Consider the following 24,225-nt stretch of genomic DNA (forward strand, 5'->3'; position numbering starts at 1 on the left):
CCCCATCGAAGGGAAGATCTTCGACAATTCTCTGTATCTCCTTGGGAAAGGAGGAAGAAGTACGTCATGTGACATGCCTCATGGTTACGGCCATGGATCTGGTGGCTGCATCCGCAGCATTGAGGGTGGCCTGAAGTGCTGTGTGGGAGATCAATTGGCCCTCAGACACCACCGCTTTGAATGGTTGTTGTTTTGTCTTCTGACACATTATCAATAAATTGCATTACTTTAGAATAATTTTAGTGGTCATATTTTGCTAAGAGTGCCGTGTAATTCGCTACTCGAATTTGCAAAGTGGAAGATGAATACAGTGGAGAACACTTCAATCTCTTTGGTCACTCAATTACAGACCTAAAAGTCGCAATATTACAACAAAAAAACAATGGAAATGATTAAGGGGCTGGGGCACATGACTTACAAGGAAAGGCTGAGGGAACTAGGGTAATTTAGTCAGCAGAAAAGAAGAGTGAGGGGGGATTTGATAGCAGCCTTCAAATACCTGAAGGGGGGCTCCAAAGAAGATGGACAACAAAAAAACTTCAAAAACAGACTCCAACGAGAGACTGCTGAATTGGAATTAATTTCCAAACTGGACATCATTAACTTAGGCTTGAATAAAGACTGGGAGTGGATGGGTCATTACACAAAGTAAAACTATTTCCCCATGTTTATTCCCCCCCCTACTGTTCTTGTTAACTGCTGGAAATGGCCCACCTTGATTATCACTACAAAAGGTTTTTTTCTCTCCTGCTGGTAATAGCTCACCTTACCTGATCACTCTTGTTACAGTGTGTATGGTAACACCCATTGTTTCATGTTCTCTGTGTATATAAAATCCCCCTACTGTATTTTCCACTGAATGCATCCGATGAAGTGAGCTGTAGCTCACGAAAGCTTATTCTCAAATAAATTTGTTAGTCTCTAAGGTGCCACAAGTACTCCTTTTCTTTTTGCGGATACAGTCTAACATGGCTGCTACTCTGAAATATTTCGTAGTTGTATTAGTACAGATTCTAGTGTGGATGCAGTTATACTGGTATAAAGGTGATCCTTGGATGTATAAACAGGGGAATCTGAAGTAGAAGTAGGGAGAGGTTATATTACCTCTGTATTTGGCATTGGTGTGACTGCTACTGGAATAATGTATTCAGTTCCAGTGTCCACAATTCAGAATTGATGTTGATAAACTGGAGAGCCATGAGAATGATTAAAGTATTGGAAAACATGCCTTGCTGTGAAAGACGAGAGGACCTCAATCTGTTTAGTTTAATGAAGATAAGGTTGAGGGTGACTTGATCAGACTTGAACAGATGTATAAGTATCTACATGGGGAAAAGAAATTTTATAATGAGGGGTTCTTCAGTCTATCTGACAAAGGTATAATAGGATCCAATGTCTGGAAGTTGAACCTAGACATATTCAGACTAGAAATAACTTGCAGATTTTTGAGAGAGGATAAATTAACTATTTTCAAAACTGGATGTTTTTCAAAATACATCCTTTAGTTCAAACAGTAATTAATTTAGGAAAGTCCTATATGGCCTGTGCTATGCAGGTCAGACTATATGATCGTAGCAGTCCCCATTGGCCATAATATCTAGCAACCTATAAATAGAGAGGGGTTTTGAAGACATGGGAAACAAACAGTGTCGCTCTGCTGCAAGACAGTGGGAAAGCATGGATTCACCAAGGGAATGTCATGCCTGACTAATCTAATCGCCTTTTATGATGAGATTACTGGTTCTGTGGATGAAGGGAAAGCAGTGGATGTATTGTTTCTTGACTTTAGCAAAGCTTTTGACACGGTCTCCCACAGTATTCTTATCAGCAAGTTAAGGAAGTATGGGCTGGATGAATGCACTATAAGGTGGGTAGAAAGCTGGCTAGATTGTCGGGCTCAACGGGTAGTGATCAATGGCTCCATGTCTAGTTGGCAGCCGGTATCAAGTGGAGTGCCCCAAGGGTTGGTCCTGGGGCCGGTTTTGTTCAATATCTTCATAAATGATCTGGAGGATGGTGTGGAGTGCACTCTCAGCAAATTTGCGGATGATACTAAACTGGGAGGAGTGGTAGATACGCTGGAGGGGAGGGATAGGATATAGAAGGACCTAGACAAATTGGAGGATTGGGCCAAAAGAAATCTGATGAGGTTCAATAAGGATAAGTGCAGGGTCCTGCACTTAGGACGGAAGAATCCAATGCACCGCTACAGACTAGGGACCGAATGGCTAGGCAGCAGTTCTGCGGAAAAGGACCTAGGGGTGACAGTGGACGAGAAGCTGGATATGAGTCAGCAGTGTGCCCTTGTTGCCAAGAAGGCCAATGGCATTTTGGGATGTATAAGTAGGGGCATAGCGAGCAGATGGAGGGACGTGATCGTTCCCCTCTATTCGACATTGGTGAGGCCTCATCTGGAGTACTGTGTCCAGTTTTGGGCCCCACACTACAAGAAGGATGTGGATAAATTGAAGAGAGTCCAGCGAAGGGCAACAAAAATTATTAGGGGTCTAGAACACATGACTTATGAGGAGAGGCTGAGGGAGCTGGGATTGTTTAGCCTGCAGAAGAGAAGAATGAGGGGGGATTTGATAGCTGCTTTCAACTACCTGAAAGGGGGTTCCAAAGAGGATGGCTCTAGACTGTTCTCAATGGTAGCAGATGACAGAACAAGGAGTAATGGTCTCAAGTTGCAGTGGGGGAGGTTTAGATTGGATATTAGGAAAAACTTTTTCACTAAGAGGGTGGTGAAACACTGGAATGCATTACCTAGGGAGGTGGTAGAATCTCCTTCCTTAGAGGTTTTTAAGGTCAGGCTTGACAAAGCCCTGGCTGGGATGATTTAACTGGGAATTGGTCCTGCTTCGAGCAGGGGGTTGGACTAGATGACCTTCAGGGGTCCCTTCCAACCCTGATATTCTATGATTCTATGAAAGGAAAGAAGGGTGGTAGGAGTCCTTGCAGAAGGTCCTCATTTCCTGGGTACCACGGAGATGTACTCTGCAAAGACTTCATCAGCAGCACTGATGAAGCAGAGATATGAGATCTGGAAGGGTTGATAGACCCAAGACTGCATGGAGTCATCAGAGATTTTCCCCCCATCAAAGAGTAACAGAGCATAAATGGCACTATTGCTGTGAACGGGCTCTCATGCTGCTCCAAAGCCTGAGAAAGAGGATTTATTTTCTCAAACATGGTGGAAGTAAAAGACATCTTGGAATTTTCAGTTACATATTTCTTTATTATTCTGAACTTATAAATCCAAGTCAATTGTCAAAACAATTGGTCGTAGTGAATTTGGACTTGTGTAAGATTTTCTTTTATTAAGGTACCTTTTCTGAGACAATTTAGGGACACAGCTGTTCTGGAATCAAAGATTTAGAAAACCTCATTCTTCATCCCAAACCCTACCTTGTCTGTTAACTCAGCTCTGCTTACTAGTCTTAGTACTTTATGTAGCTCCATCCAATTTTACATTTAAAGCCTGAATTTCATAAACAAATTTAACATACCCTCTAAAACAGTGGCTCTCAGCCTTTCCAGATTACTGTACCCCTTCCAGGAGTCTGTTTTGTCTTGTGCACCCCCCAAGTTTTACCTCAGTTAAAAAGTATTTGCTTACAAAATCAGACATAAAATACAAAAGTGTCACAGCACACTACTACAGAAAAATTGCTTACTTCCTCACTTTTACCATACAACTATAAAATAAATGAATTGGAATATAAATATTGTACTTACATTTCAGTGTATAGTATACAGAACAGCATAAACAAATCATTGTATGAATTTTTGGTTTGTACAGACTTTGCTAGCGCTTTTTATGTAGCCTCTTGTAAAACTAGGAAACTATCTAGATGAGTTGATGTACCCTCTGGAAGACCGCTGCGTACCCCCAGGAGTACACGTACGCCTGGTTAAGAACCACTGCTCTAAAAGAACTATTTTCTCAAAAAAGTCTGATTGGATAAAGAGAGAACAATTTAGTGAAGAATTGGGAGGATGAACTAGACAGAAGGAACGGCTGGGCAATGGGTAGATACAATACCAGAAAACAAAAAAGCAGCAGTTAGAATAACACTAATGTTTTGTCAGTTAGCCTTAATTATCTAATGTTGTAGCAGTTCAGCCTTGCAAAAGAATCATGAAATTTTGTTAGTACAAACACAAAATGTACTTGCCTATCCTTCATAACCGTTATTGATAATAATGAAAAACTGGCTATATTTTATTCACCTGTTTTAAGTAAAATTACCCTGGGCAACCAGAAATTTGCTGTACTAGTCTAATATTGATATATCACCCTTTACAAAATGAACAGGTCAAATAAAGTCTGATTTGTTTTTAGCACATGCTTTTGTAACCAAAGTCTATAATTTGAATGTCACTGTGTATGGTAAGCTGCTATGACAGTTCACAGTTGCATATTAAGAATCTGCATTTCAGCAAAAAACCCACACATTTCCTAATAATTTGAAACTCTTTTCATGGTTCTATTTTCTTTTTGCATTTTTTGTGCTTCCTGTTCCATGTGTACAAATTTACTGAAGATATTAGTGCTTGTAAAATAGCTTACTACCTTCAGTGCATTGGCTTCTTCTCCTGATTGCTATGGAAATGATTATGATACAACCAACTGTGAAACCACTAATGGAGAATTAAGATTTCTAAATATAAACTTAAGATATAATTGAATCAGGCTGAAGGAACTATGTTACACGAAAACTGATTCTGAATGAGTTTGTATTCACATAACATCATAAGGAAAACAGTATTTTCAAAATATTCTCAATATGTAAGGTAAATAGTGAAATTATACTCCCCCCCCCCCCCCGCCCGCAATAGGCAGCTGAGAAGGTGAAGACTACCATAGTTTTGCAAAGTACAACAAATTTGCTTGATACATATGGTTACTTTTTTTTTGCAGGTATATTTCATTTTCTGCAAATCAATTTTCACTGAAGCCCTTGTACATCTGCATTTTGTGCAATTTAATGAATAAATGGAACACTAGAATGCACACTTGAATTCAGAAACAAAAGTATTTAAGCTTAAAGGCATGTGTGTGAAATTTGGGGAGGAAAATGCTTACCTGACATATAGGGACCTCTTCTGGCTGGTCCGCAGAGATCCTGATCCTGAGCTAATGCTACTGTTCATCATCTGCTCCCGTAAGTCATGTATTTTAGCTTCAAAACGACTGTACTCTGTAACGTGGGGAAAAAAATCAAAGAACCATTTATTTCCCCAAATATCAGCAATTAAGTTATTTGGTAAGATGTTGAGAGATTTATTTTTATCAAATTTTAAAATATAAGTAAACCTCTTTAAATAAAATAACTAAAATGCTATTTTAATTACTAGTAGTTTTGTGCTATGAAAATTATATGTTACACACATTGGTATTAATAGGCATTCTTTGAAATATAAAAAGAAATAATGAAAAATTCTTTCAATAAGAAAAATATTTATGCTTTTCTGACTAATTGTGATGTCATCAATTTAACAGAATTTGGATTCCAGAATTTGGATTCTAGAATTCAGAAAAAAAACCAAATACATCTAAATATTCAGTTTACATACAGATTACATGGGTGGTTTCAATGCACAGTAATTCACTATAATGTATGTGGAATTTTGCTGTAAAGACAACTGTTTTTATTTAAAACAAAAGAAAACAATTAACCATGTTAAATACAAAAATCACTTTTTGCATTAACAAAAAAAGTTTAATTAATCCACATAAACTTTACCCCATAACCAAAAGAAAACCTCACATTATATTATTATTGTGTTTAAAAGACTATTGAACAAAAGATTATCTTTTAAACCTAATAAAAGGTCTGTCTTAGTAACATGAAGTCACTTCTTAAATAAATGGTAGTTTTTAAATGAAAATAGCATTGGATAGGTATTATGTGGAGTTATTGTGTTCCAAATCATATAACGCATTCAGCAGTAGAAGTGAGCAATATATAAAACAAATTTCCTAAAGTGACGTTCAAGAGGGAAAATAATAATGTAAAAGACAAGAAAAAAAACTATCTAGGAATTTTGCTACAAATTCTTGATCCACTTGTAATTCTTATTAGAACCAGACTCCATTTACATAATTATGCACAATGCTAATCCTACTATAAACGGATTGTGTTCTTAAGCAGCACTGTGTGTTAATATAACTGTGCTAAATGCATTTGATTTTACCTACAAATAGAGACAGTAAAATAATAGGATCCTCTTCATTATCAACATCTTCTGAAGTGCTGTACTTACATGTTATCAGCATAAAATGTCCAGTCATAACAAGGCAATTTTTCTTTCAGTTGACTAGTTTGCACTTCAGTATCTGCAGATCACTTCTAAAACCTTTCTGATAAAAAGAAACGTTCCACAGCAACACTGTCCACCTTGCCTAAAACACCACGTGACTTAAGATTAAGGCAAGTCTACAGTGGGAGAGCTATGATATGCTGGCACAGTCACTGAGCTGAATTTTTTTTTTTTTTTACTTCTCTCCTCCCTCATCACAATGGAAATCAAATTTGCCCTGGGAAATATAAGAAAAATAAAGAGCTCTTCCTCAATGTAGAAATCATAAGCTTTTCTTTTTTTCCCCTATAACACAATGTTTCTTCAACAACCACATTAAACACTATGTTAGTGATCTCATTAAAATTCTATAGAATTTTTTCATAATATTAATCTTTACAAAAATACAGTCATGAATAACCAAGATATTTAGTGTAACTATAGATAGGAGAAAAATCATTTCAAAATCTATGAACAGGCAGCATGGAATATTTTACAAGAGAAAATTCAATGATCTAGGCTTTTTCTATAGCATATTGACCTTGTTAGCCAAAGTAGGAAATAGCTTTCTATTAGTCTAATCAACCAATATGCTAACCATAATGATATCAGAAATACAAGGTGGGTGAGGTAATATCTTATTGAACCAACTTCTGTTACACCTTGTCTCTTTAGTATCCTGGAATCAACATGGCTACAACAACACTGCATACAACAATAATGATAGACAAATGGTTTCCTAAACTATTCTGATGATCCTTAGAAGTGGTCAGTAGTTTTTTTTAAATGGTATGGATGATGTACAGATTTGAATAGTTCTCCAACCCTAATTCAGATGCAGAAGTAGTTCTGCAATAAAATGAACAAAATCCTATAAACAGCAGTTATTCCTGTAATTGTTCAAAGCTGTCCATGTTCAAAGTAATACAGTTCAAAATACTGGGGAGGGGGAATTAAACATTACGGAAGCAGCATTGTGTAGTGGAAAGACCACTGGACTGCAATTTAGGACGGCTGGGTTCTATTCCCAGCTAGTTACTGATGTACTGTGAGATCCTGTGCAAATCTCTTCCTTCAATGTACCTTCCCCCCCTCACACTGTGTGTCCTGTCTATTTAGAATGAAAGCTCTTTGGGGCTGTCTCCTATATGCACAATGGGGTCTCAATTTAATTAGAGCCTTTAGGCATAATTAATAAAATTATTAATAATAATTCAATAAAATTATAGTCTCTTTTTATAATAGGAGATACATAACCATAACTTAAACTAAAATTCATTTGGTGTTAAATCACCATCTTGAACATGAGAAGTCATAGACACAAAACATCTTTACAATTAATGGGTTTAAGTGTCTTGGATAGTTTTCTTCTATCAATATCAACACTGCTTATAATAATTCTCCTTATAGATTTTGCAGCATATAGTCTTGTACCTTTAGTTGGTGTTGGTCCTCCTTTGAGCAGGGGATTGGACTAGATGACCTCCTGAGGTCTCTTGCAACCCTAATATTCTATGAATTTATAAACAGTTTTTCACTTGAGTTTGTCTTTGCTAAATTGGATTTGTTTTGTAGTTTATAAGAGAAAGAACTGTCAAAGAGAAATCAGTGAGTTTTTGAGAGCAAGGATAGTCCTGGGATTAGGGAATTAGTCTAGGACTTGTGAGACATGGGTTTAACTTCCTGTGTGAGCAACTAGAGCGATGTAGTGGTGGGAGTCTGCTATAGACCACCGGACCAGGGGGATGAGGTGGAGGAGGCTTTCTTTTGGAAGCTCGCAGAAGCTACTAGATCGCACGCCCTGGTTCTCATGGGTGACTTTAATTTTCCTGATATCTGCTGGGAGAGCAATACAGCGGTGCATAGACAATCCAGGAAGTTTTTGGAAAGCGTAGGGGACAATTTCCTGGTGCAAGTGCTAGAGGAGCCAACTAGGGGGAGAGCTTTTCTTGACCTGCTGCTCACAAACCGGGAAGAATTAGTAGGGGAAGCAAAAGTGGATGGGAATCTGGGAGGCAGTGACCATGAGTTGGTTGAGTTCAGGATCCTGACACAGGGAAGAAAGGTAAGCAGCAGGATACGGACCCTGGACTTCAGGAAAGCAGACTTCGACTCCCTCAGGGAACGGATGGGTAGGATCCCCTGGGGGACTAACATGAAGGGGAAAGGAGTCCAGGAGAGCTGGCTGTATTTCAAGGAATCCCTGTTGAGGTTACAGGGACAAACCATCCCGATGTGTTGAAAGAATAGTAAATATGGCAGGCGACCAGCTTGGCTTAACGGTGAAATCCTAGCGGATCTTAAACATAAAAAAGAAGCTTACAAGAAGTGGAAGGTTGGACATATGACCAGGGAAGAGTATAAAAATATTGCTCGGGCATGTAGGAATGAAATCAGGAGGGCCAAATCGCACCTGGAGCTGCAGCTAGCGAGAGATGTCAAGAGTAACAAGAAGGGTTTCTTCAGGTATGTTGGCAACAAGAAGAAAACCAAGGAAAGTGTGGGCCCCTTACTGAATGAGGGAGGCAACCCAGTGACAGAGGATGTGGAAAAAGCTAATGTACTCAATGCTTTTTTTGCCTCTGTCTTCACGAACAAGGTCAGCTCCCAGACTGCTGCGCTGGGCATCACAACATGGGGAAGAGATGGCCAGCCCTCCGTGGAGAAAGAGGTGGTTAGGGACTATTTAGAAAAGCTGGATGTGCACAAGTCCATGGGGCCGGACGAGTTGCATCCGAGAGTGCTAAAGGAACTGGCGGCTGTGATTGCAGAGCCATTGGCCATTATCTTTGAAAACTCGTGGCGAACGGGGGAAGTCCCGGATGACTGGAAAAAGGCTAATGTAGTGCCAATCTTTAAAAAAGGGAAGAAGGAGGATCCTGGGAACTACAGGCCAGTCAGCCTCACTTCAGTCCCCGGAAAAATCATGGAGCAGGTCCTCAAAGAATCAATCCTGAAGCACTTACATGAGAGGAAAGTGATCAGGAACAGTCAGCATGGATTCACCAAGGGAACGTCATGCCTGACTAATCTAATCGCCTTCTATGATGAGATTACTGGTTCTGTGGATGAAGGGAAAGCAGTGGATGTATTGTTTCTTGACTTTAGCAAAGCTTTTGACACGGTCTCCCACAGTATTCTTGTCAGCAAGTTAAAGAAGTACGGGCTGGATGAATGCACTATAAGGTGGGTAGAAAGTTGGCTAGATTGTCGGGCTCAACGGGTAGTGATCAATGGCTCCATGTCTAGTTGGCAGCCGGTGTCAAGTGGAGTGCCCCAGGGGTCGGTCCTGGGGCCGGTTTTGTTCAATATCTTCATAAATGATCTGGAGGATGGTGTGGATTGCACTCTCAGCAAATTTGCAGATGATACTAAACTGGGAGGAGTGGTTGATACGCTGGAGGGGAGGGATAGGATACAGAAGGACCTAGATAAATTGGAGGATTGGGCCAAAAGAAATCTGATGAGGTTCAATAAGGATAAGTGCAGGGTCCTGCACTTAGGATGGAAGAACCCAATGCACAGCTACAGACTAGGGACCGAATGGCTAGGCAGCAGTTCTGCGGAAAAGGACCTAGGGGTGACAGTGGACGAGAAGCTGGATATGAGTCAGCAGTGTGCCCTTGTTGCCAAGAAGGCCAATGGCATTTTGGGATGTATAAGTAGGGGCATAGCGAGCAGATGGAGGGACGTGATTGTTCCCCTCTATTCGACATTCGTGAGGCCTCATCTGGAGTACTGTGTCCAGTTTTGGGCCCCACACTACAAGAAGGATGTGGATAAATTGGAGAGAGTCCAGCGAAGGGCAACAAAAATTATTAGGGGTCTGGAACACATGACTTATGAGGAAAGGCTGAGGGAATTGGGATTGTTTAGTCTGTAGAGGGAAGAATGAGGGGGGATTTGATAGCTGCTTTCAACTACCTGAGAGGTGGTTCCAGAGAGGATGGTTCTAGACAACTCTCAGTGGTAGAAGAGGACAGGACAAGGACTAATGGTCTCAAGTTGCAGTGGGGGAGGTTTAGGTTGGATATTAGGAAAAACTTTTTCACTAGGAGGGTGGTGAAACACTGGAATGCGTTGCCTAGGGAGGTGGTGGAATCTCCTTCCTTAGAAGTTTTTAAGGTCAGGCTTGACAAAGCCCTGGCTGGGATGATTTAATTGGGGATTGGTCCTGCTTTTCATAGAATCATAGAATATCAGGGTTGGAAGGGACCCCTGAAGCTCATCTAGTCCAACCCCCTGCTTGAAGCAGGACCAATTCCCAGTTAAATCATCCCAGCCAGGGCTTTGTCAAGCCTGACCTTAAAAACCTATAAGGAAGGAGATTCTACCACCTCCCTAGGTAACGCATTCCAGTGTTTCACCACCCTCTTAGTGAAAAAGTTTTTCCTAATATCCAATCTAAACCTCCCCCACTGCAACTTGAGACCATTACTCCTCGTTCTGTCATCTGCTACCATTGAGAACAGTCTAGAGCCATCCTCTTTCAAACCCCCTTTCAGGTAGTTGAAAGCAGCTATCAAATCCCCCCTCATTCTTCTCTTCTGCAGGCTAAACAATCCCAGCTCCCTCAGCCTCTCCTCATAAGTCATGTGTTCTAGACCCCTAATAATTTTTGTTGCCCTTCGCTGGACTCTCTCCAATTTATCCACATCCTTCTTGTAGTGTGGGGCCCAAAACTGGACACAGTACTCCAGATGAGGCCTCACCAATGTTGAATAGAGGGGAACGATCACGTCCCTCCATCTGCTCGCTATGCCCCTACTTATACATCCCAAAATGCCATTGGCCTTCTTGGCAACAAGGGCACACTGCTGACTCATATCCAGCTTCTCGTCCACTGTCACCCCTAGGTCCTTTTCCACAGAACTGCTGCCTAGCCATTCGGTCCCTAGTCTGTAGCGGTGCATTGGATTCTTCCATCCTAAGTGCAGGACCCTGCACTTATCCTTATTGAACCTCATCAGATTTCTTTTGGCCCAATCCTCCAATTTGTCTAGGTCCTTCTGTATCCTATCCCTCTCCTCCAGCGTATCTACCACTCCTCCCAGTTTAGTATCATCCGCAAATTTGCTGAGAGTGCAATCCACACCATCCTCCAGATCATTTATGAAGATATTTTGAGCAGGGGGTTGGACTAGATGACCTCCTGAGGTTCCTTCCAACCCTGATATTCTATGATTCTATGATTCCTACCACAGACTTCCTGTATGACCTTGGGCAAGTCAAGTAGTCATCCTGTGCCTCAGTACCCCATCTGTAAAATGGAAATAATTCTATTCTACATAGGCTTTTATAATGCTCTTATGACTATGAATCCACAAAAATCCATAAGAGAAGTGTACTCTACTATCAAGTCAGATAATGAAACCCCTGCCACATCAATAATGCATTAGGAGGAATGAAAATAATTTGATTTAGCTAAATGACTTCCAAAAATACACTAACACAGCCACAGAAAACAGAACAAACAGAATTAGAAATATACATGACATCTGATATACATTTACTGTTGTATGATAAGTAGGGCTGTCAATTAATCACAGTTCATGCCTGTTAATCGCATACCTTTGGGTGGGTAGGGAGGAATCAGCTGTGCGGGGCCCTGACAGTGTACCATCAGGTGCAGTACCACCCAAGCCAGCCCCAGAGGGCAGGAAGAGGAAAGAAGAGAGGATGTGGCTTCCATCCAGCGAAGAGGTAAGGATTCTGCCCCTACTGCATCCCATTGCCCCAGGCTGGCCTCTCGCTCTGGGGTCTGACCCCTCCCCTTCACCCCATTGCCCCCAGCCGACCCCTTGCTCCACAAAAAAACTGCAATAAAAACTGAAATTAATTTTTTACTCTCACGATTAATCATGATTAATTTTTTTAACCGCTTGAGAGCCCTAATAATAAGTGACCACATTTTTATATATGTAAAAAACCATGCAAAACAGACAGGTACGGACATATTTTCCTTTTGATACCTAAGTTTAATGCTTATTCGTTTTAGACACCCACTTTCATCACATAATTACAGACCCTAATAATGCATGTACGCAAGGCGGGGTGGGTGAATTTAGGTTACAGATATTAAGAGAGAGTCCACTTCTAGTTGGCTGACTATTATCTTCTGAGGTAATCTGTCAAATCAGTGTTTACTCTTGGCAGGTGAAGGGCCAGGGGACTTTTCCTGTGACGATGGCACCATTTCCACAACTTGATTGCTCCCTGACTGGGGAGATGAGCAGGCATTCCTCTTAATTGTTAATACAAATTGAGAGGGAGTGGTCTGTCAGGATCTGTACTGCAGTCCCTTTCAGGAGCAGGAGAAAGGCTCTGCAGGTCAGCTGAATCTCCCAGAGTTCCAGCACATTGATGCGGAGGGAAGACTTTTTTCAGGATCATATGTTTTGAGTTTGTAGATGGTTCAGAGCATCATAAGACTGGAAGGGACCTCGAGAGGTCATCTAGTACAGTCCCCTGCACTCAGGGCCAAAGCGGGATTAACTCTTCTGTAGGCTCGGGGCTATTAGATTTTGTGGGGCCCCTGTATACAAGTATTTTCCTAAAATTAAATTTCCTAATTAAAACAAAATGATCACAATTATGGCATCGAGGCTATTAACGTTATACTAAACTTGCCTTTTAATTAACAAAGACTGTTCTGTGATTACATTTCAGTCTTAAAACCAGTTGCTAACTTTCACGCGGTAAATAAGCACCCCGACTTTCACAATAAGCCAAAAATCAAGCTAATCCCATTTCAAAACAAGGCCAAAACAAGCCAATCCCTAAGAACCACAACACTGTATGTGACTAGAGCCCCCCAGCACGCAGTCTGGGACCATGGTGGGCCTGCTGTGCACCCCTGACTCTCTCCCCCCCTTTGCCCCTGCTTATCCCTTAACCCTGCTTGCCGGGAGCACATAAAAAAAAAAAGAAGCAACAAGCTACAACAAACGAAAAACTAGCCAACAAGCAACCCACAAGCCAATTAAGCCAAAACCAAGCCCAATTTCTGCATTTTTTTCATGGGTTTGGCATGTCTGTTTAAAACATGTAGAATATAGTTAAGTTCATTCAAAATAGCCTACTTCTTACCTTAGAACAGCTGTTATATTAGTTTCTTTCTGGGAGGGAGTTTGGGTGCAGGAGTGAGCTCCAGGCAGGGGCAGAGAGCTGGGGTGCAGGGCCTGGGAAGGAGTTTGGTGCAGGAGGGGATTCTGACCTGGGGCAGGGGGTTGGGGTGCAAGAGGAGGGGTGAGGTGCATGCTCCAGCAGGGAGATGCTTACCACAGGTGGCTCCCAGCCGGCAGTGCAGCAGGGCTCAGGCAGGCCACCTGCCTGCCTGCCATAGCCCCACGCTGCTCCTGGAAGTGGCTGGCTGCTGGCAAGTCTCTTTGCGCCCCTGAGGGGAGGGGGACAGCATGTCTCCATGTGCTGCCCCTGCCCGCAAGTGCCGCCCCCGCAGCTCCCATTGGTTGGTTCATGGGCGCTGCAGGGATGGTGCTGGGGGCAGGGGCAACACGTGGAGCCACCTCCCGCCACTCTCCCACCAGGGGCCACAGAGACATGCCAGCAGCCGGCTGGTTCCGGGAGCGGTGTGGGGCCATGGCATGCAGGCAGCCTGCCTGAGCCCTGCTGCACTGCTGGACTTTTAGTGACCCGGAGATCATGATTCACAGGTTGGTGACCACTGAATTGTATATAATTACGGATATTTTTGTGGGCTCCCACCTTAGCCTGAGGCTGCTGCCCGTAAATTAATCCGGTCATGCTCATGGCAGGACTAAGTATTTATCTAGACCATCCCTGACAGGTGTTTGTCTAACTTGCTCTTAAAAACCTCCAATGATAGAGATTCCACAAACTCGCTAATCAATTTATTCCAGTGCTTAACCACCCTGACAGTCAGAAAGTTTTTCCTGATGTCCAACCTAAACTTCCCTTGTTGCAATTTAAGCCCATTGCAGCTTGTCCTATCCTCAGAGGTTAAGAAGAACAATTTTTCTCCCTCCTCTTTTTAACAATCTTTTATGTACTTGAAAACTTATGTCCCCTCTCAGTTTTCTCTTTTCCAGACTAAACAAACCAAATTTTTTCAATCTTCCCTCATATGTTATGTTTTCTAGACCTTTAATCATTTTTGTTGCTCTTCTCTGGGAAGGGCAAGTGCCAGGGGGCATGAGTGCTGCCCCTACAGATTTGAACATTGTATTAAAACTAACGTTAAAAAAATTATGTAATACTTAGGTTGGGAAAAGAGTGTCTGTACATCTGGGTATAGTGCTTAGATCATCCACAAATACAAAGTTAGTTTTTTAAAAGTCATATGACACATAGAGTACATAATCAGCAATAATCCAAATTTAGGTGAATAGATTTAACAATGCAGTTTAGATATTAGAATCTGAATACTCAGGTACATCACTCATGAAAAGTACAGAGATTTGGTTGTGGAAAGCAAAATATACCAATGAGTGGAGATTGTCCCTCAGTAATTAAGAATTAGGTTGGTTGTCCATTTAGAAAATACAACCCATGAGGAAAGTATTTGTTACTTTCCTGACTGCACGTCTCATCTGCACTCCAGCTCGTCCTTCCTGGTATTGCCGACGTCCAGTGATGTGTTCTATGTAGATGTCCCTCGACCACTTGATGGCATCTGACACCATAAGTTGCTGCATCAGCCGAGTGTACCGTTGACTGATTCTGCATTCTCTCAGCACTTGCTCGTCACTGGGGTCCCATGCGCCTAAGGCTCCAATGATCAGTGCGTGTGTCTGGACCTGGTAACCCTCAGCCCTCAAAGTTTCGGCCAGCGGGGCATATTTCTCTACCTTTCAAGCTCGGGCATCGTGGAAGGCTGGGGTCCTGTTCTCGAACGTCACTGTGATGTCCACCATGATGAGCATGGAGCAGGTCCTCAAAGAATCAATCCTGAAGCACTTACATGAGAGGAAAGTGATCAGGAACAGTCAGCATGGATTCACCAAGGGAAGTAATCGCCTTCTATGATGAGATTACTGGTTCTGTGGATGAAGGGAAAGCAGTGGATGTATTGTATCTTGACTTTAGCAAAGCTTTTGACATGGTCTCCCACAGTATTCTTGTCAGCAGGTTAAGGAAGTATGGGCTGGATGAATGCACCATAAGGTGGGTAGAAAGTTGGCTAGATTGTCGGGCTCAACGGGTACTGATCAATGGCTCCATGTCTAGTTGGCAGCCGGTGTCAAGTGGAGTGCCCCAGGGGTCGGTCCTGGGGCCGGTTTTGTTCAATATCTTCATAAATGATCTGGAGGATGGTGTGGATTGCACTCTCAGCAAATTTGCGGATGATACTAAACTGGGAGGAGTGGTAGATACACTGGAGGGCAGGGATAAGATACAGAGGGACCTAGACAAATTGGAGGATTGGGCCAAAAGAAATCTGATGAGCTTCAATAAGGATAAGTGCAGGGTCCTGCACTTAGGACGGAAGAACCCAATGCACAGCTACAGACTAGGGACCGAATGGCTAGGCAGCAGTTCTGCGGAAAAGGACCTAGGGGTGACAGTGGACGAGAAGCTGGATATGAGTCAGCAGTGTGCCCTTGTTGCCAAGAAGGCCAATGGCATTTTGGGATATATAAGTAGGGGCATAGCGAGCAGATCGAGGGACGTGATCGTCCCCCTCTATTCGACATTGGTGAGGCCTCATCTGGAGTACTGTGTCCAGTTTTGGGCCCCACACTACAAGAAGGATGTGGATAAATTGGAGAGAGTCCAGCGAAGGGCAACAAAAATTATTAGGGGTCTGGAACACATGACTTATGAGGAAAGGCTGAGGGAACTGGGATTGTTTAGTCTGCAGAAGAGAAGAATGAGGGGGGATTTGATAGCTGCTTTCAACTACCTGAGAGGTAGTTCCAGAGAGGATGGTTCTAGACTATTCTCAGTGGTGGAAGAGGACAAGACAAGGAGTAATGGTCTCAAGTTGCAGTGGGGGAGGTTCAGGTTGGATACTAGGAAAAACTTTTTCACTAGGAGGGTGGTGAAACATTGGAATGCGTTGCCTAGGGAGGTGGTGGAATCTCCTTCCTTAGAAGTTTTTAAGGTCAGGCTTGACAAAGCCCTGGCTGGGATGATTTAATTGGGTATGGGTCCTGCTTTTGAGCAGGGGGTTGGACTAGATGACCTCCTGAGGTCCCTTCCAACCCTGATATTCTATGATTCTATGATCTTCTTCCGGTCCTCCTTGGTGACGATGATGTCTGGTTGCAGTTGGCTATCTGTTCCGGGGATGACGGAGTTTACGATAACCTTCCCCACCGGTGGCGGGATGGCTGTGGCCAGGAGATCTTGGAATGCGTTGTGTCACAGCTGCCAAGCTCTCGAAAGGGACGCATTGAGCCAGGCACTGCGGATGAACCTCCAGTTGGCAAATAGGGTGAAACTGCTACCAGAGAGGAAGTGGTTGCTGGCTTCCCACTTGCACGTCACCTCAAACGCCTTGCCCTGGTCTGGCTTCCATTTCAGGTTTTCCACGTATTGTCAGCGGATGGCACCCTTCAGGGTCCTCTCCAGAATGGTTCTAGCTCTCAGAGTGATGATAGTGTGATTTGTATTCTTCACCTGTGGCACCAGGACTCCCAGCTCCTGGCGTTCCTTGCACCACGTCCAGTGACAGCCAATACAAGAAACCACGTCCAGTGGCAGCCGCAACAAGAAAAAGGTCAGGGAAAGTGTGGGACCTAGTGACAGATGATGTGGAAAAAGCTAAAGTAGTCAATGTTTTTTTTGCTTGGGTCTTCACAGACAAGGTCAGCTCCTACACTGCTGTCCTGGGCAACACAGTATGAGGAGGAGGTAAGCAGCCCTCAGTGGTGAAAGAACAGGCTAAGGACTATTTAGAAAAGCTGGACATGCACAAGTCCATGGGTCCAGATCGAATGCATCTGAGGGTGCTGAGGGAATTGGCTGATGTGATTGCAGAGCTATTGGCCATTATCTTTGAAAATTCATGGCAAGCAGAGGAGGTTCTGGATGATTGGAAAAAGACAAATACAGTGCCCATCTTGAAAAAAAGGGAAGAAGGAGAACCCAGGGAACTACAGACCAGTCAGCCTCATCTCAGTCCCTGGAAAAATCATTGAGCAGGTCTTCAAGGAAACCATTTTGAAGCACTTGGAGGAGAGGAAGGTGAGCAGGAACAGTCAACATGGATTCACCAAGGGCAAGTCATGCCTGACCAACTGGATTGCTTTCTATAATGAGATAACTGGCTCTGTGGATATGGGGAAAGTGGTGGATGTGATATATCTTAACTTTAACAAAGCTTTTGATACGGTCTCCCACAGTATTCTTGCCAGCAAGTTAAAAAAGCATGGATTGGATGAATGGACTAAAAGGTGGATAGAAAGCTGGCTAGATTGTCGGGCTCAATGGGTAGTGATCAATGGCTTGATGATTAGTTGGCAGCCAATATCAAGTGGAGTGCCCCAGGGGTTGGTCCTGGGTCCAGTTTTGTTCAACATCTTTATCAATGATCTGGATGATGGGATAGATTGCACCCTCAAAAAGTTCACGGATGACACTAAACTGGGGGGAGAGGTAGATACGATGGAGGGTAGCGATAGGGTCCAGAGTGACCTACACAAATTGGAGGATTGGGTCAAAAGAAATCTGATGAGGTTCAACAAGGACAAGTGCAGAGTCCTGCACTTAGGATGGAAGAATCCCATGCACGGTCACAGGCTGGGGACTGACTTGCTAAGCGGCAGTTCTGCAGAAAAGGACCTGGGGATTACAGTGGATGAGAAGCTAGATATGAGTCTACAGTGTGCCCTTATTGCCAAGAAGGCTGACGGCATATTGGGCTGCATTAGTAGAAGCACTGCTAGCAGATCGAGGGAAGTGATTATTCCCTTGTATTCGGCACTGGTGAGGCCACATCTAGAGTACTGTGTCCAGTTTTAGGCCCCCCCACTACAGAAAGGATGTGGACAAATCGGAGAGAGTCCAGCACAGGGAAACGAAAATGATCAGGGGGTTGGGGCACATGACTTACGAGGAGATGCTGAGGGAACTGGGATTGTTTAGTCTGCGGAAGAGAAGAATGAGGGGGGATTTGATAGCTGCTTTCAACTACCTGAAAGGGGGTTCCAAAGAGGATGGATCTAGACTGTTCTCAGTGGTAGCTGATGACAGAACAAGGAGTAATGGTCTCAAGTTGCAGTGGGGGAGGTTTAGGTTGGATATTAGGAAAAACTTTTTCACTAGGAGGGTGGTGAAACACTGGAATGTGTTATCTAGGGAGGTGGTGGAATCTCCTTCCCTAGATATTTTTAAGGTTAGGCTTGACAAAGCCCTGGCTGGGACGATTTAGTTGCGGATTGGTCCTGCTTTGAGCAGGGGGTTGGACCAGCTGACCTCCTGAGGTCCCTTCCAACCCTGATATTCTGTGATTCTATGAACCTGGCTTGTTTAGTCTGCAGAAGAGAAGAGTGAGGAGGGATTTGATAGCAGCCTTCAACTACCTGAAGGGGGGTTCCAAAGAGATTGGAGCTCAGCTGTTCTCAGTGGTGGCAGATGACAGAACAAGGAGTAATGGTCTCAAGTTGCACTGGGGGAGGTCTAGGTTGGATATTCAGAAACACTATTTCACTAGGAGGGTGGTGAAGCACTGGAGTGGGTTACCTAGGGTGCTGGTGAAATCTCCATCCTTAAAGGTTTTTAAGGCCCAGCTTGACAAACCCCTGGCTGTGATGATTTGATGTTGGTCCTGCTTTGAGCAGGGGATTGGACTGGATGAACACCTGAGGTCTCTTCCAACCCTAATCTTCTATGATACACTTCTCCAGTTGTCACGTAGTGTTGTGGGCATGAGTCCAGAGCGGAGATGTTGGTATGCTTGCCCGTCCTCAAGGAAGATCATGGGTTCACCCTGCATCTGAAATGGCGTCGCCTGTACCGAATCCCTTCTACTGCCATCGATATGCAAGGAGGCACACTTCCTGGCACTGAAGCGGAGTCCCATCCAGCTGGCTGCTGGAGACTCTCAGGGGTGTCTGCCATCAGGACCAGATGGTCCACTACTAGGCAAAGTTCTCCAGCTTTGGTGCACTGTGTGTATGCACACCGGAGTGGACTACATGTCTGCAACCACTGAAATAAGAACTTTAAATGTCAACTACTATTGCATTGTCCAAGCCTCAGGACATGAGACTGAGGTGGAGAAATCCTATGTGTGGAGGAGTGCAAACTTTCAAGTGGCAAGATGTGGTATGTTTCTTTTTTCTATTGTTTTTTCTGTTACCTGGGGTTATGGCCTCTGTCACATGTGTACAGGTCTTTCCAAGCATATACTGAGCAAAGTTTAAAATGTTTATACAATGACCTACTACTGATTTCAGAGATGGATTGTGGATGTGGAGTGTGCAGAGGAGGAACAGTAGGAATAAATGGTAAATTTTCAGAATGGAGAGGGGTAACTAGTGGTGTTCCCCAAGGGTCAGTCCTAAACTAATCCTGTTCAACTTATTCATAAATGATCTGGAGAAAGGGGTAAACAGTGAGGTGGCAAAGTTTGCAGATGATACTAAATTGCTCAAGATAGTTAAGACCAAAGCAGACTGTGAAGAACTTCAAAAAGATCTCATAAAACTAAGTGATTGGGCAACAAAACGGAAAATGAAATTTAACGTGGATAAATGTAAAGTAATGCATATTGGAAAAAATAACCCCAACTATACATACAACATGATGGGGGCTAATTTATCTACAACTAATCAAGAAAGATCTCTTGGAGTCATCGTGGCTAGTTCTCTGAAGACATCCACGCAGTGTGCAGTGGCAGTCAAAAAGCAAACAGGATGTTAGGAATCATTAAAAAAGGGACAGAGAATAAGATGGAGAATATTTTATTGCCCTTATATAAATCTATGGTATGCCCACATCTTGAATACTGTGTACAGATGGAAAAGGAGTACTTGTGTCACCTTAGAGACTAACCAATTTATTTGAGCATAAGCTTTACAGCTTTACATAAGCTGTAGCTCATGAAAGCTTATGCTCAAATAAATTGGTTAGTCTCTAAGGTGCCACAAGTACTCCTTTTCTTTTTGTGAATACAGACTAACACGGCTGTTACTCTGAAACCTGTGTACAGATGTGATCTCCTCATCTCAAAAGAGATATACTGGCACTAGAAAAGGTTCAGAGAAGGGCAACAAAATGATTAGGGGTTTGGAATGGGTCCCATATGAGGAGAGATTAAAGAGGCTGGGACTTTTCAGCTTGGAAAAGAGGAGACTAAGGGGGGATAGGATAGAGGTCTAAAAGCTTCCCCCCTTCTTTTTCCTTCTCCTTTTCTCCAAGTTCCTCAGCCTTTCCTAAAGTCTTAGTGTCTTAAATACCCCACTTTAATGGACGTCATTAGATCTGTCAGAACAGGAATCCTTTGCTGTGAATCTTATATGCCAAACAGATTTAAACTTCTGATGTTTATTTGGGCTGAGGGGGCAGGGAGGTAGAGGATAATTCACCATGAAAAATGTTTTTAAAAAGTTGAGAATCCGACCCCACCAACAGAAATATAAAAGTTTATTCAAAAGTCAAAATAAATTATTAGGTGATTATAAAATCACCAAGAGATCCATTTACAATACTCTCTTACTAGTTATCCATTTTCATTGTTGTGCATATTTTATAAATTTTAGGGGCCACTGTTAGGTTTGCATGGAAGTGTAAATTGGGTTAGGTGAGAGCGAGTGGTAAAGGATTATATGGTAAAATGGATCACTTCAGTGTTCTTTTCCAGATATTCTAAAGTTTGTTTTTCGTTCTAAGGTGTATAATTTTTGTAAAGTCAGTCATATTGGTTGGGAGCTTTTACTGTACTTCTCTGAAACCTACTTTCGCTATTAACTATTTTTTTACAATCTTTTTTGTTTGCAAATTTTAGTTTAGTGTCAGGAAGGTTTTTAATGTGGGTACTGCTTAGGGAGGTATATTTTCATAAAAATAAATAACTCCTACTTTAATATTCTTAGATAATATTTGCTAATTAAGGACTAGTATATATGAATACAACCTTTAACCTACACAGTATCTAGATACCCCAGGAGGTATTTTACAACTACCCAGACAAAATTACTTTTAAAAATATTTGTGGATCAGTTCAAAAACAAGTTTTACTGTAATTTTCTAGGAGCAATTAATTTCTTTGCATGGATACTTAGTGCTTCTATATTAACACATCAAATGAACATAAGAGACAACTATAGATTCCACATACACAGGAGACTTGTTAGCATGCATGAAAGCTGCAAACTGCACCTACTGAGGTTACAATGAGTGATTAGAAAGGCTGGGCCACTAGGTTCGGAACAGATTATGAGAATGACATTTTCATCTTCTCAGGAAGCGTTTCCAAGCACCTTTCCGTTTCAAACTGAGAAGAGATACCTGTACACTGCTAAAATGAGCAATACCATCTGTGACACCTTTATGTTTACTACACTTTTTCATAACTGCATTTATACTTTGTTAAAGCCCAAAATGTATTTAAAAATAAGGAAACTAACAAATTAAAAAAATAGTGTAGAAAATGACATTTGAAAAGGTTAAAACATAGTAAGCCTTCTTATACCTTTGTCTGGGAGGACTATTTTTAACAGAACCCTCTCTCTATTCTTGAAGTACCTTTCGAATCTGTCTCACTAATTGACTAATCTGGATTACTCAAAAATTAACAGAAACAGGTATAATAAACAGGAAAATAATGGGAAACTGCGAATTGCGTACCTAAGAGTTGTGTAAACTGCAACATTGTAGAGAATGTGTTTCAGTTAGTGAACATGTCAGTCTTTCCATCTAGTTTTAATTGTTAAGAATTAACAGTTTCATAACCTAAAGTGAGTGAAGTTAAATCATTTGATGTAAAACAAATACTTGGATCTCCTTAATTTTGCTAAAGTGCTATTGGCTTTGTGCTGCTTTGATTAGCGTCTTAAGGAGTGTATGCAAGATATTTCACAGCTTCTGCATATGAAACAACTCTAAGAAATTCACATATGAATTAAATACTAATTTCCAGAGAATAGGGTTCAGTTGTTTCATCTAACTACGTACATAAGACAATGCCTGGACCAAATTTCAAAGGCAACAGTATTTTTTTTTAAACGAGCACGCGCGTGTACACATGAATTCGGTAAAATCGGACAGAATCGAGCTAATGCCCAATAAAATATAATACCCAATAATAGTGACCCGTCCACTTCATGAAGCATTTGGCAAGGTAAGGTAGGCATGAAACATATGAAGTTAATTATTTTAAAATGATAATAAGATATAGCACAGATTTAGCAGATGTGCATCTTCTCTCAAACGTTGCTCACTACAATGCAGACTTTAGGATACAGATACCCTTCTGGCTGGTGCCTGGTGTCTGGCTATGTGACAATTTTATCTAATTCTGCAGGAAAAAAAACCAGAATATCTGTCTTCATCAGCAACATTGTGAATTGAATCAGTCAGTGATTTTGACTAAACACTTAAACTGGACTCTGAATACATTCTGCATTGAATACAGAGAGATAAAAAATCCAAAAGAGAAATGTTGTCCAGCTATGTGAATAACACAATTTTAAATGCAGTTTTACAATACAACACCTTCCAATCTCCTCTCTAGCACTTTGATCCATCTTCTCTTAATCACACACTGATCCATCAAGCACCTAAGAATGTTCAACTAATCAGATCACTTAACAGTCTTATTTTCTCTTTTAGAAATGAGGTCGACCTGTTCAGTAGAACTGCAAACAGAAAAACACTTTTACATGAACACTGAGTAATAGGTACCTGATGACAGCTCTTTCGCTATTGGAGTATTACTACATTCTTACTTTGGCCAGTAGCTCTGCTTAGACTTGGGGCCTTTGGGCCTTACCCAAAAAGCACATGCAATAACTCACTAATCGTAATAGCTATATTATGCACATGTATTTAGTACAGAGGTGGGCAAACTACAGCCCATGGGGCCGTCCTGCCCGACCCTTGAGCTCCTGGCCGGGGAGGCTAGTCACCGGCCCCTCCCCCGCTGTCCCCCTCCTGCAGCCTCAGCGCTCTGCGAGCACTCTGGCCCACCACTCCTGCCGGACAGCGTGGCAGCATGGCTGGCTCCGGCACGATAAGGGGGCGGGGAGCGAGGGGTCCCGGAAGGCAGTCAGGGGACAGGGAGCAGTTGGATGGGGCGGAGGTTCTGGGGTGGGCAGTCAGGGAATGGGGAACAGGGGGGGCTGGATAGGCGTGGGAGTCCTGGGGGGCCTGTTGGGGGCGGGGTTGTGGATAGGGGTTGGGGCAGTCAGGGGACAGGGAGTGGGTGGGGGGGTTGGATGGAGCAGATGTTCTTGGGGGGCGGTCAGGGAACGGGGGTGTTGGATAGGCGTAGGAGTCTGAGGGGGCCTGTCAGGGGGCGGGGGTGTGGAGAGGGGGCAGAGCAGTCAGGGAACAGGGAGAAGGGGCGGTTGGTTAGGGGGTGGAGTCCCGGGAGGGGGCGGTCAGGGGACAAGTAGCGGGGGGGAGCTGGATGGGTCGGGGGTTCTGAGGGGGGCAGTCAGGTGGCGGGAAGTGGGAGGGGGTGGATAGGGGGCGGCGACCTGGTTGTTTGGGGAGACACAGCCTTCCCTACCTGGCCCTCCATATAGTTTTGCAACCCTGATATGGCCCTCAGGCCAAAAAGTTTGCCCAATCCTGATTTAGTAAGAACAGTAGCAACAACTCTAGTTAATATGTGGTCTCTGCATTTCCACCTTCATCCTGTTTTTAGTTACTCAGAACTTTCATCTATCTGGCTTAATTTTCAGGGTTTAGTCCTTGCATGAAGGTGAGTTTTTGGAACATTTCAGCCAAAATGGTCCAGTAGAATGAAGAAGCCAATTTTGCCCATTT

The 24,225-nt window shown here is 42.9% G+C and overlaps 1 protein-coding gene across 42 annotated transcripts in view; it reads right to left on the reverse strand.

Moving 5' to 3' along the window:
- The window catches only part of DLG1 (discs large MAGUK scaffold protein 1), a 441,560-nt gene that overhangs the window by 84,590 nt on the left and 332,745 nt on the right, over nucleotides 1–24,225 (reverse strand). For 41 of the 42 annotated variants that reach the window (XM_073358919.2, XM_073358923.2, XM_073358918.2 and 38 more), the window contains one exon: nucleotides 5,090–5,204. In XM_073358919.2, the coding sequence (XP_073215020.1) occupies nucleotides 5,090–5,204 (115 nt within the window). Of the gene's footprint in view, nucleotides 1–5,089; nucleotides 5,205–6,270; nucleotides 6,429–24,225 lie in introns of those variants that run through there. The other variant, XM_073358960.2, reaches the window with a different exon arrangement.

Source organism: Lepidochelys kempii, chromosome 9, assembly GCF_965140285.1.
Source record: "Lepidochelys kempii isolate rLepKem1 chromosome 9, rLepKem1.hap1, whole genome shotgun sequence".
In the NCBI taxonomy this organism is placed as follows: Eukaryota; Metazoa; Chordata; order Testudines; family Cheloniidae; genus Lepidochelys; species Lepidochelys kempii.